This window comes from Hyposmocoma kahamanoa, unplaced genomic scaffold (assembly GCF_003589595.1).
Source record: "Hyposmocoma kahamanoa isolate Upper Pololo Valley unplaced genomic scaffold, ASM358959v1 102, whole genome shotgun sequence".
Taxonomy (NCBI): domain Eukaryota; kingdom Metazoa; phylum Arthropoda; class Insecta; order Lepidoptera; family Cosmopterigidae; genus Hyposmocoma; species Hyposmocoma kahamanoa.
The window spans coordinates 13,077,669-13,091,188 of record NW_020653337.1 but is presented as its reverse complement, the minus strand read 5'-3'; the positions used below and the strand labels follow the sequence as shown (position 1 = coordinate 13,091,188).

The 13,520-nt window shown below is 36.4% G+C and overlaps 2 protein-coding genes across 4 annotated transcripts in view; both read left to right on the top strand.

The window, feature by feature from the left end:
• The window catches only part of LOC113233654, a 35,719-nt gene extending 28,268 nt beyond the window's left edge, over nucleotides 1-7,451 (top strand). The window contains exons 7-10 of one of the 2 annotated variants that reach the window (XM_026468828.1): nucleotides 815-1,032; nucleotides 3,155-3,416; nucleotides 3,995-4,070; nucleotides 6,571-7,451. In XM_026468828.1, coding sequence (XP_026324613.1) covers nucleotides 815-1,032; nucleotides 3,155-3,416; nucleotides 3,995-4,070; nucleotides 6,571-6,802 — 788 coding nt within the window. In that variant the 3' untranslated portion in view covers nucleotides 6,803-7,451. Of the gene's footprint in view, nucleotides 1-814; nucleotides 1,033-3,154; nucleotides 3,417-3,994; nucleotides 4,071-6,570 lie in introns of those variants that run through there. The other variant, XM_026468837.1, reaches the window with a different exon arrangement.
• Nucleotides 7,452-13,394: 5,943 nt separating this feature from the next.
• The window catches only part of LOC113231615 (transcription initiation factor TFIID subunit 5), a 31,685-nt gene continuing 31,559 nt past the window's right edge, over nucleotides 13,395-13,520 (top strand). For both annotated transcript variants that reach the window (XM_026466033.1, XM_026466025.1), the window contains exon 1: nucleotides 13,395-13,472. In XM_026466033.1, coding sequence (XP_026321818.1) covers nucleotides 13,410-13,472 — 63 coding nt within the window. In that variant the 5' untranslated portion in view covers nucleotides 13,395-13,409. The remainder of the gene's footprint in view (nucleotides 13,473-13,520) is intronic.

Sequence of the window (13,520 nt, the reverse complement as noted above, 5' to 3'; positions counted from 1 at the left end):
TTCTCTCTCTCTCTCTCTCTCTCTCTCTCTCTCTCTCTCTCTCTCTCTCTCATCATTTTATAAGTAAATATAATAATTTTTAAATTAATTATTAAACATTACTTTTTGCTGAACTTTAATTTTACCATTACAACAGTACGATAGCAGTGGAACTTGTAAGTGAGCATTCGATAAGGCGTTCCGATTTATAAGGGTAAAGGATGCTGAAATTGCACGCACATAGGACATTGGACTTGTCAATTTTATGTCTCAGGGTGACGGGCGTAATAGCACTGCCCCTCAGATCTCTGCGTTTTAAGGTTCAGAGTGGCACTGCAACTTTTATGGACAGGCGTGTCGCTTACCACCAGGCGCACGATTTGTTCGTTCCGTTATTTGGTATCATAATAATCTCAGACCAGAGATACTAAAAAACTACTAAAAAATCGACCGCAAAAGTTCGTGGAATAACATTTATTTGCCAAGTTTTATTGAAATCGATTACCGGAAAGTGCATGAAACCGTATTCATCCCCTAGGTGCAACCCTTAAAGGTGGAATATTGAAATTTGAATGGGACCACTACTGTACCCTCTTTCCAACAAAAACAGAATCAAGAAAATCGATTCACAAATGCTTTTATCGCGTAACATACATACAAAAACTACAGTCGAATTGTGAACCTTCTCTTTTTTTAAAGTCGGTTAAAAAAAACAGTGTGCGCTTGAAATATGATTGAAAATTTTTGTTAGTTCTATGGGTGTTACCTATATAACTTACATACATATATAAAATATAATAACTGTCCTTTACGTTTTATCTTCCTGGTTATTCAGATATAGTATCAGCACACGCCAACCATAGAGTCTGTTCGTTGATCGGAGTAGAAGGTGGACACGCCATTGGCGGATCCTTGGGAGTATTGCGGACTCTGTATCAGGTCGGCGTGCGTTATCTGACTCTTACCTCAACCTGCGACACACCGTGGGCCGAGTGTGCAGCAGTCGACCGCCCGGAACCTTCACTGCGAGGAGGACTCACACCCTTTGGAAAGGTACTTTTCACTTTCCGAGTGTATTGCAATGTAAACAAAAATATCCGAAGTTTTTGATGTTCCCGTCGAATATAAATTGATAAATTGATTGTGTTTAATAATGAAAATTATTTCTGAAAAAGAATTAGGTTATAGTCGTGCCTAGTTATTAGATATGTGTTTCTTGGGTAGGCTGGGTAGCACGTAATCAAATTAAGATGGTCACGGTTAACTCGGTCATGGGATCTGTAAAGGACCCGAAACGTTGATTTGTTTGAAAAAACAAATATACGCGATATAAATCTGGAAAAATAGTTTTATTTCCTATACGTAACAATCTGAACTCGATATTATATCTATAGTTCAGTTTAACTGAAATCTCTGAAAATGCTCTAGGTACTTTGTTAAAAAGCCTAACGGGTTATACTACTACATTCAATTTTTTTAAGCACGGTCCGTCTTTATTGCAATGTAACAAAGTTTTTAGCTTCATGTCTTTTCAGTCGACTCAAGTAAAAACTTAGATTTTCATGCGAAATAAACTTGTTTAAACCCCTCGGCCTTTTATGAAGTTTTCAATTTAAAAATACACAAATGAAACACAAATTGAAGCTTCCGAAGTTTATTTAGTTCCTTATTGGGCTAAAATAGCGACTTATCTTTCTTCCTTTTAATTCTTTCGTAAGACTCGGGCAAGATTAGGAAACTTGTAATCTGTTTCACAGATTATATTAAAGGTGGCTCGTTAAGAGTGGATTTATTATCTTACTTATTGTCGCAATCCCTTTATCGGGGTCCGTTTAACTTTAAATTAGTCGGCTTTCTTGATTTCCTACATCTGTTTTGTATTTAATTTTTTGACGATGATGCGGTGTATCAGTTGATGGATATACAATATCCATGTGCAAATAGGAACCATAAACGCTGCCTGGCTATAAACAAACAATCGGCTTTTGGGTTCAAAACATATTCCCTGTACTCGTAATTTGAAACAGGTACCTACTCAAGATGAAACCGTACAGATTGAGACGTCGGATAGAGTAAGTGTGCCATAATCATAAACATCCTGCAGGCTCCGCAATATTTCGCTTTGTATGAACTCCGAGCAGGTCTTTGTTTTCCTTGCAGCGATACTTTTCTGAACATTTCCTTTTGTTCAAACCACTAGCATGCAGCAGCAGAGGCAAATGTAGACGCAAGACTTGAGCCATTTAAAATTGATATTAGTATGTAACTGCCACAATTTTTTGTTATTGTGAAAATTTAAATGCATATTCATGTAAAACTATATTGCAGCATTAATTATTCGTTTTATTGGTTTCGATTCCAATTCGTTTTGACAAAGAAACCCGGGAAGGCGGCAATTAAGCATTAAAGCAAAGTTACTGCAAAGTTGGATAGTGGCTGAAACAATAGGTCTCACTTTATGATAAATATACGAACAGCCACTGCTGTACCGGCTGCATTTGCATCGCATTACTTACCTACGTATTGAGTTATATAATAGCGATCGATGTTGGAATATTTTATTCGTAATTTGATTCTTGGAATATTATTAAAAGCATTAAGAACTACTATCATCTCAAATACGTAACGATTTTTTTGCGACGTATTAGAAAGTTTTTACTATGTACTTAATATTTCCCTATACATAAAATGTGTACAGATATACAATGTAAAAAAGAAAGAAAGAAAGAAACATTTCTTCGGACGTTTCAAATAATACAAAAAAATATATAATATTAATTTAAATTTAAGTTAAATAATAAACAATTTAAAAAAAGATTACTGAATACATAATAAAAGGCTAGCCAGCTCAGCTTAATGCTGGGCAGAGGCACAGCGCTGATTTTCAGCTAGAGCCTGAGAAGAGGTAGATGACTATGCCTATTTGACAAAAACTGAAAAAAATAACAAGTGTTTGATCTGTAAGTAGAATAAAATTATGGCAGTATGCAGTATGCTCTTAAATAATATAAAGTAAGAAAATAAATAATAATAAGAATGATGTCTGGGTCATAATAATACTAAAATAAATTAACAACTAGCTTTAATAACTGATGCCGTTTATTTGTCCTATTAGCGTAAACTCTTTAATTCTTTTGCGAAAACCAGATAGAGAACACTTGATTGTCTACATCAGGTGGTGATAAAGGAAATGAACAGACTGGGTATGCTGGTAGACCTCTCGCACGTGTCGGAGCGTACGATGCGCGACGCACTAGCAGTGTCACGCGCGCCAGTGCTCTTCTCGCATTCGTCTGCGCGCGCGCTGTGCAATGTGACGCGCAACGTGCCCGACAGCGTGCTACGCTTGCTCGCCGCCAACAAGGGCCTCATCATGGTCAACTTCTACACGTCCTTCCTCACTTGCAGTGAGACTGCCACCGTTCAGGATGCTATTGGTAACGTTTGCCTACTCAGGTCTTCAGCTATAGTTATACAAAGTTTCAAAATTGTTTATTGAAAATTGTACCTTGCTTACATGCCGTTCAAGTTTGCAGTTTATACAAGTAATAGTTTGTATAGCTGATGGTTGGGTGGGTTTTGCTTGAATACTAATAGAGGTCCTTTAATCTTAGATTACGTTATAAGTTTATATCTGATTTTTTTAGAGAGTTGATAAGTTTATTTAACTCAGTATATTTCTTATTATATTATTCATACTCAGTTTTGCAATAGATCATCTTTCGTAAGTTACCATAAAAAACCTACGTCACAGACATTCAGAAAGCAAGTACAGCTTATAATAAATAACAGGGCATACCTTACCATTTCTACTGTAAGTGTACAGTATTGTTAATAACGCATAACCAACTAGAGCTTTTTTTAAAAAATATTATCGGCCTAGTAACAAGCAAACTTTATGATTCCATCACATGTGCCCAGAGCGAATGGCTTCGTTTCCAATAAGTTGTTAGAATAGGATGTTGTGTAAACAAAACTCGATACTTTTACCACATAACAAAATCTTTACCCGCAGCGCATATCAACCACATACGTGATATAGCCGGCGTGGACAGCGTCGGATTAGGTGCGGGCTACGACGGAATCAACTAGTGAGTAACTTTTCACTATTAGTACCTAGATACATACAAAGTTTTGTTAATGTCAAATACATATCAACCAATCATCACCTATTGTTAATAAAAATCCCAGAAAGTAGTAATTATACTCAGTAATATTTTGCTTGATGCCTAAATTAGCTTAAGACGACGAATATTCTTAGTGTTTAAAATAAATAAATAAAATAAAATAAATAAATAAATAAAATAATTGTCTGTACTACATATTTACTTTACCACTCAACATATGGTAATTGAAATCCACAAATCATTGATACGTCTTTTTTATGAAAACTAACGCGGCTATCACACATTATGATATAAAAGTAACGGGACTTACTCGCGTAGTATTTTAGTTGGAAGCGGTCCGACTAGTTTCGACCACAATCGATGGTCTTCTTCAGGGGTTGAGTACAACGTTCGAGACCGCGTCACGTCTAGCACTGCGCGCTGCGGCTCTCTGCGCACGCGCCGATGATGCAGTCCGCAGTGGGGAACTCGGGGGGCTGATACGTTGCGTCAGCGCGTCCTGGAACTCTTCTTCGCTACTGCTGTAGAATGGTAACGGTTACAAGTGGAAACAGAGTTGGCGTGTGGCAAATGCATCAACGAAGCCTCGACCCGCATCGATAGAGAGAGCGGTAGCGTACTTACCTTATGTCAAGGGGGGTGACCGATGTGATTGGAAACTTGTGACGCCGAAGGTACAGCAACAAGGCAATATTCCGTCCGCTCACACAGCTGCGATAATTGCTTCGCTCTCCAAAGGACAGAGACCCTCTGGGGGTCCCCGGTGTCTATATGGTTCCCTGGGACTGCGGCTAGTGTTACGTCGGCGAAACGAGACGGAACGTGGCTACTAGGCTAGCTGAGCATATTCGATCCATGAAGAAACAAGATGTCAATGGATCTGTGGTGGCAGATCACTTTTTGAGCTCCGGTGCTGGTCACACATTCGGTTTGATAAAGCTAAGGTTTTAGCGCGGGAGAAGTATTTTGTGCCCCGCAAAATCCGAGAGGCTATTGAAATAAGTAGGCGACCAAATTTTAATAGAGACGGAGTCTGGAGCTTGCCACCGACCTGGAAGCCGTGTGTCTTCATGGCGCTCGGTATGCAGCTGCAGATGTTAGTAGTAACGACGTGGTGAGCTCTGCGTGCTGGACTGTTCCCGACAACAATCGTATGGACAGCAATAGCGAAGAAGAGTTCCAGGACGCGCTAACGCAACGTATCAGCCCCCCGAGTTCCCCACTGCGGACTGCGTCATCGACGCGCGCGCACAGAGCCGCAGCGCGCCGTGCTAGACGTGACGCGGTCGCGAACGTTGCATGCAACCACTGAAGAAGACCATCGATTGTGGTCGAAAATAGTCGGACCGCTTCCGACTAAAATACTACGCGAGTAAATCCCGTTACTTTTATATTATAACATTGATACGTCACTGTGGAGTTAATGCGCGAAGAAATAGTACTAATATTTATTTTCACAACTTCACATGGTGAAGTTACGTCAGACTGAAAGAAGTTTGTGTTAGGACACATCGAAAATATATATTCGATCAAGTGACCCAATCGAGAAGTGGTTTGGGGGTAATTTCTAAATTATACTTACATGTTTTGAGCTACTTTGTATTGTTTTCGGATAAATTATGTAATATTGGTGAATTTTTTTCAATAAATTCACCAATATTACATAGTAACAGTAGGTATACTCGGTTATATCTATGTAAATTGAACTGGAAATTAACAATTAGTGGCACCACGCCTTTTCGCTATTATTTGTGGGGCGGACCCTATTAATGAATTACATTATGACTTGATTTCATAGTCTCATTTGATATATTTTAATATCGGTTCACGGTTTCACTGATCATGTCCCATCACTGGTTCATGAAGTTTCTCATTTGACCTACTAATCAAGCTAAATTTTACAAAGTACCTACATAACGTCGTCTTAGAGTGAATACCTCGTATGTGATTTCTATGTAATTTTTCAGGACGTAGATAAAAATGTGGTATAAAATGTAGTAAACGCAATAATGTTTTGTAGTTAGCATTTTAATTAGTTAAATTATACCTCTTTCAGATACTATATATATACTATACGTTAATATTATTTAAGCAAAAAGTTTATAAGTTTTTCTTCAACAAATATCAGTAAAAACGAACCATGTGAAAACGTATATGCGAGATTTTCACTCCAGGCGACGAGAAGTCAGTTGCCTAAAAGGAGCCATTTTGGTAAATTAATGAGCGACTTGTGCGAGCGTTTTTTATAATATTGCAATCAGTAAAGATGACGGATACGCATTAAATCTTTTTTAACATAATAATTAGCATACTGATCGCTTGAGAAATCATTAATAGGTAGGTACATTTACTCCATGATTCAATAAATTATAGAACCAAAGTCCTTTTAAAATAATCAACGGTATCGCAACTCACCTAGTTGAATTACCCAAGGGAGTACGTGTAATTAAACAACAATTTACAGCACTCCCCAAGGATTGGAAGATGTATCGTCATATCCGTTGCTTTTCGCGGAATTAATGGAGGAAGGTTGGAGTATAGAGGAGTTACGAAAACTGGCCGGGCTGAACTTACTGCGAGTGTTGGGAGCGGCAGAACGCGTTGCAAAAGACTTGTCATCAGCCCACGTCGTGCCCTATGAAGAGGTGTCTCCAAGGACCCTCGACGTACACAACTGCTCCAGTCAAGATCTATAAAACTGCTAGGTTGCATTATAGTCGCATTAAAACCTACCATTTTCTTTATTTTCGAAAAGTTCTCGGAAATCAGTTCTTGGATGTGGTTTTTTAAGAAAATTTGTAGCGTACATAAATTAGGTATTCAAAGTAATCTCTCTTAGTAATTAATTTCCTTTGAACTTACTTTGATTAACATTACAACCTCAGGTACACTGCGGCTATATAATATCGTGTATTCTCCAAGCTTTAATATTTTAGATAAATATTATCTATATACGTAGGGTCGCCCCTCATCGTCGTCCGATTACATTTCACTTTTATGATAAACGATTTTTGGAAAAAATCAATTGTATTTTACGTAGATAGATCAATTTGTACAATTTTATTTTATTAGGAAAATCCATTGTGTTGACAAAAATCAATTACTTTAACTATGTTGTTATATATTTAAACCCTAAGAGAGTTTTTAATCTTATTGTAAAGTAGATGAGTAATATTCTCCCTGTAACATTTATCAGAATAACTGGATACATTTCAAATATAGATGCTGTAACTGTATGCAAGTTAACGTTGGTAATATACTTTAATCACTTTTAATGTTATTCCACACTGTTACGAAGTAGCATCGAGTATATAACCAGAAATAGAGACGAAATGTCATTTAATTTGTTTGAAAACTATTCTTTCAAATCATTTCGGTGACAACTGCGCTCCGATTGGCTAGCCCAAATTCGAAATAATTGACGGGTGTCGTCAGTTGTTTCACTTCAAATCGACCAGTTTAACTTGAGCTTTGCTATAATGGACGATAATTGAAAAATTTGTTTTGTAATTGGATGTTTTTTTGTTTTTCCCACACCACCGAACGGAACAGCCCCCCATAGTTAAAGATATTATCTTTATTACAATAAATACAGAATATTTTTGGAATATACGGAGACATCACACAGGTCAGTTGTTGGCGCTGTGCTTATATTTCAGCTTTCAAATTTGTGATTTCACTGCAAACGAGAGTTGATATTTAAAAGTGATTTAAGGCCCGTTTGCCTGATGAGTTGCCAAAAATGGATATTCCTTATTTCGTCTCTATTTCTAGTTATATACTCGATTCGTAGTAGTAATGGAACAGCTTAACTTTTTTAAACTTATTAATTACCTACCGAACAGCGTACCATTTTGATACAAGGAAAAGTTGAAAAAGGTTCATCTAACTCCCAAAATACTAATTTAAGTTATAGCAATCTAGCCCCAGTATCTTAAGCATCCACCTACCTGCCTATTAACTCCGAAACTACTGAAACAAGTTTCTGTGAACTTAGTTCACGAGAACTAATTTCGTATAGCAATGTTACATTTTGATCGAAGCGGTTAATGAGTAAATTAATAAGTACCTCATACCTATATAGATACTAATTATTTTGAAATGTGAGGAGGGTTCCCACGAGAGGTTGTGTATACAGCAAATACCTAAAGATGATAAATATATTCACTATGTATTACGAACTTAGTCACTTCACCACGGTATTGTAGAAGCGTTGCAGTGGCGTGTCGTTGGCGCCACTATTAATTTTCACACGATATATTTATAAGCGCAGCTGCAGGACCACAGTCGCGTCACGCGCTACTTTTGCAGGCTTGTATGTATGAACGTTGCAGCGTTCTAACAGTTTTTTATTAACCTTTGCCACATAGAACCCTATGATTCTTTGAGCGTTTCGCAAAGAGATTAAAATAGTCACCACGAAAAATGTAAATAAATAATAAAATATTTAAAAGAGGTTGGTCGCTGTATACTCCATTAGAAACACCGTCTATGACACTGTTCCATATATAACACGAATATAGAAGAGTGCAGAGAGTTACAAAAGGGTTTATATACTTTGCGAATTGATAGCGTTCATGGCGCTGAATAACCTGAGCCAAAAGTAAAAAAAATTTTGAGTGTTAGTAGAGTCTCAGGTAGTTACGAGTATTCAGTGTCGTAAATATGTTCATCTCCCAAAAGTATTAATGGACTTCTATTACGACCTGTCAATATTTCTCGGGAACAACTGAACAAATTGTTCACGTTTAAATTAATCGAAATTCAAATTATTTTGAGGTGATATTTCAAAGGAGAGTAGAGTAGTGAAAAAACACATAATACTTATACAGGAATATTTGTAAAATACTATGACAATTTCTCAGAACTATGTTACAATATAAACAAAAACTTTTTATCCAGGACTTTTTACAAAATAAGTTTAGCAAAAATAAACTTTTCAGTTTTTGTTGTACTATCTGATAGAATAGGCATCATCGACTTTCAAGGGACGAAACGCTCTGAAGTCCTACTTACATCCCAGATTAGACCCTTTTCCAATGCTTTCAAAACATCGGACTCACTATTATTTATGACATCAAGATTAATATGATATTCAAAGAAACCTTTTTTACCTTTTCAAGAAATTCCTTGCGACTAAAATTCATCTAACCACGTTGTTATCTAGCTTTACTTATTGACGACCAAACATAGAGTGAACCATAGATTTTAGAAGTGTTAGAAATATATGTACTGACCTAATTATTAAATCTTTTTAAAATGAGTATTGTAATACTTAGACCTCCTAACGCTATATTACGCGTAGTATGTAAATATATATTTATTGTTACATCAGTAATTAATAGTAATAATAGACGGATCTTAAGACTGACATCGTTTCAGTATCCTGGAATAATAAATAATAAAGCGTACATAAAATTATTGCTTGCCTTAGTGTTACGAATAAGGTTAATCACAAATCTTAAGATGTGTTTATTATTTCTGAGATAGAAAGAATTTAAATGTTGCGTTGTCGTCTTAGAGTAGATGGCTAAGTTTGTTTTGATATCTTTCTCCGTACAGAGATGGATCAACTGCGACACATATCTCTTATTACATTGTTGATGGTATACATTTCATGATTAACTTTGATCATGTTATGTGTGCATAGACTTCTTTATATACATTAGGTGACGAGAAACACAAATAATACGAAAAGATAATAGTACAGTCAATAATTTAAATAACAAAATAGGTAGGTGTGTATATTTGTATATGTGTATATGTGTATATTTGTTGTAATATGCGCATGTCATATATATTATGTTTATGAACTGTTTACCTCCATAGAACATTGTGGCGAGGAAGCTTCATGCTACCAACTGAAAAATATAGCAAATTAACATCTTACTTGGTGTGGTACACTTTTTTTGTGAGTAAAGTACTTGTTATTGTGAGATCTATATAAATGCTATTAAAATCTACAGCCGTCATTAAGTAATAATCTCACGTTACAGAGTTTTTGCCACGAACTATATACATATGTACGTAGGTACGCATAAATCGGCTACGGAATAAAAAAAACAGATAAACCTATTGAGGGAACTACCTACCTATTTTTACAACCGGACGTTTGTGCGAGATCTGGATTCATACCAGCATTACAAGAACGTTCATATTGAAGAACCTATCTGATGACTTGTGTCACGCTCTTTTACTACAAATTACTCAATGTATGCCGTATTATCTAAAGTTTATTAATAAGTACTTGCTATTAGTGCTTAAGTAGATATCCTACATTTTGTAATACTGTCCCGAAGCGCAAAAATATACCTTGTAATACCTTTAGAGTTTGTTTTATTTTAAATAATGTGCGACATCTCCGAATATTTCAACAAAGTTGCAATAGACATGTTACTAATATAATGTCTATGTTGGGTAAGTAAACTAGATAAGAAACAATTTACAAAATTTGAAAATAAGAAGCAATAGCACAGAACTTAAAGACCTACAGGTTGCACTACCTACATATATTCCACACACGCAAGGTACTACGAATACTTGAGTGGCGGAAATCAGCCTACTACACCCTACCCTAGCGTACATGTTCCAAGAAGCTTAGATCTGTTGACAATGAACGTTAAGATTTTACGGCTTTTCATTTACACAGGCAGCAATAAAAATAAAATACTATATAGTGCTACGTTTTATATATCTACAATTTGGACTGTCTTTTGTTTACGTAAATTTTACTTACACAATGTATTTCAATTTTAAATAAAAGGAGAAGCGCCTTTGTACGCACCACATTCACGCATTCAGTACCTATTATTACTATGGTACACAAACCTATTAGAAAACAGACAGTCCACCTGTCCATCTGATGGAAAGTACCTTTATAGTAACTACTTCTGTCCATATATGTTTCATGTTACAAATGCATTGTCAGCATTGAGACGTATTAAGTTTCCTGTACATTTGATCGCACTAACTCTCTCTATTCATCAATACGGAATACTACTGCAGTGGTATTTATTTACCCAAGCGGGTTCTGCATATGCCACACAAACTGACGTTCTGGGAAGTGGAAATTCTTCCACGAATATTTTATACCATGTGGGCGATTATTACAAGAGATTTCATTATACTTTCTACAAAAGTAAACTTTCATTTTTTTAACAACACAAGCAAAATATAAAACTTCCAACATTTATAAAAGGTAATAAATAATCATCGTCAACCCATATTCCTCGTGTATTCATAGGTTTTGAGAAAAACTTAAGCGATGGTACTGGGCGGTCTTATTGCTTTATGCGATTTCTGCCAACCTTTGAATGGAAGTAATTATAAATCGATAATTATATAAAGAAATATCATAAACTACTATATACTCCTACACCTAAAGTTAGGTACTGTTCTTTTGCCATATTTTTTAAAATATAAATGATTTCGCTTGTTGAATAGACAAAAGTAAAGCGTTCCACAAACGAATAGCCTGAACAGTAAAGGACCTGTGGTAGTACTAGGAGGTATGCAAGGGCATCTTAAGTTGGAGAGTTGAAAATAAGCACAGTAGTCGGGGATGGATTGATGGGAGAATTCAAATCGCTCCTTAAGATAAGGTGATGTGTGAGGAATGAATAAGATACAGAAGATTTCCGGCGAAGTCTGATGGGTAAACCAAGTGTCCAATCATGTTTCCTGAAACCATAATAAAACGGATGCAAAAGTTTTATACACGCTCGAGCATGTCATTTTCGCAACATTTCACATATTTCAGTCAACAGAATACTGAAATGAATACGATGTCAAGGTAAAGGCCTACAGTCGTAACAAAGTTCCATTCCTAAATGATCGCCTTCATAAATTACGACGCGAACGATGTTCGATGCTGAAATGAATAACGCTCACACTCAACATAGCCCCATAGCAACATAGCCTCAACTAGGGAGACCCCGTGTCGCGGGTGCCATGGACACACACATAGACAACCACAAATTACACCCAAACTCACGAGAGAAATAAATGTAGGCCATACAAATATTTCTCCCGGCCCGGGAATCCAACCTGGGACTTCTGCGTGACAAAAAAAAAAAAAAAAAAAGGCCGGTATGGTAACCGTTCGGCCACGGAGGCAGTTTAAATTACTGAAATTACAAGCACATGAGACTTGTCAACTTATGTCTCAGAGTGATGGGCACAGTTGCAGTGCCCCTCAGATCTTTGCGATTTAAAGTTCTGATTGACACTGCAACTATTATAGACAGGCGTGTAGCTTACCATCAGGCGCATGACTTGTTCGTCCCGTGACTAGATATTATAAAAAAAGAGTGACATTGTACTGTGGTGAAACCCTGTCTAATACTTTATTTCACAACAAAGAGTGGATTTTCCAGTAAGACTCAACACCGGCCCATGAGGTAAAAACGACTGAAGCTTGGTTAAGAAAAAATTTTCCGGGCTTTATCGCGGCGGAAGAATGGCCACCCTCCAATTCCGATATTAAATTCACTTGACTATTATTTATGAACTGAATTGGAGCTCAGGACTTGCCAAAAGTCCCACTCAAACTTAGATTCTCTAAGGCGAGCTCTCGTCAAAGAAGCGAACCGAATCCCACTGGAGAACTTGTATTAGGAATAGAACAAGTAAATTAAGAATAGGTAGTAGTAGACACTAAACAGTGTCCAAGTACCTATGATTATCTGAAAATTTTAATCATATAGGTAACTTAATTCTTTAAAGTGTTATGTACCTAACTTTTATTAGGTCTCAAAATTTATGAACACACGAAGTGCTTCCATATCACTGCTAGGCACGAGTCTTCTATAGAGGGAACTTTTGACAATAGTGATGTGCAGCGAGCGTAGTCTAATACTCATTTTCGACTTTTTGAATCAACTTTTTGAATGGAATTGAAACTTATTACAACGGGAGTAAAACTTAAATCATTCTATAAAAAAACGGCTACAAGTATTAGAAAGAAGCCGCTGGCTAAAACCGTATATCGCGATGTAAGTTATAGGCGTGACAAAATCACAATGATTTATCACTGTGATTTTTTTGGAACCGGAACGACAGTCACGGCGATAGAATTGTAACGCTACTCCCTATGTCAACTCTAAACGACGGAGCCATAGATACAAAAGTTGAAATTGAAGTGGTTGAAGTTCACAAATTAGAAAGATATAGGCGGCGTCTTGTGAATTGTGATTACGAAATACGGTTATATAGCACAATTGATTTGACATTTTTCTGTAACATTTTTATGTGGATTTCTTTTTTACACATTGTTTCTAAAGATAATATATATCTATAGAAACAATGGCGGATAAACCAACTCCTCTATTAGCCGTATTACAGTTACTCCGGAAATATAATTTAAAGGTTATTAATTAATAGTAAACACATATAATCACCTATTTTGTTGCGTTG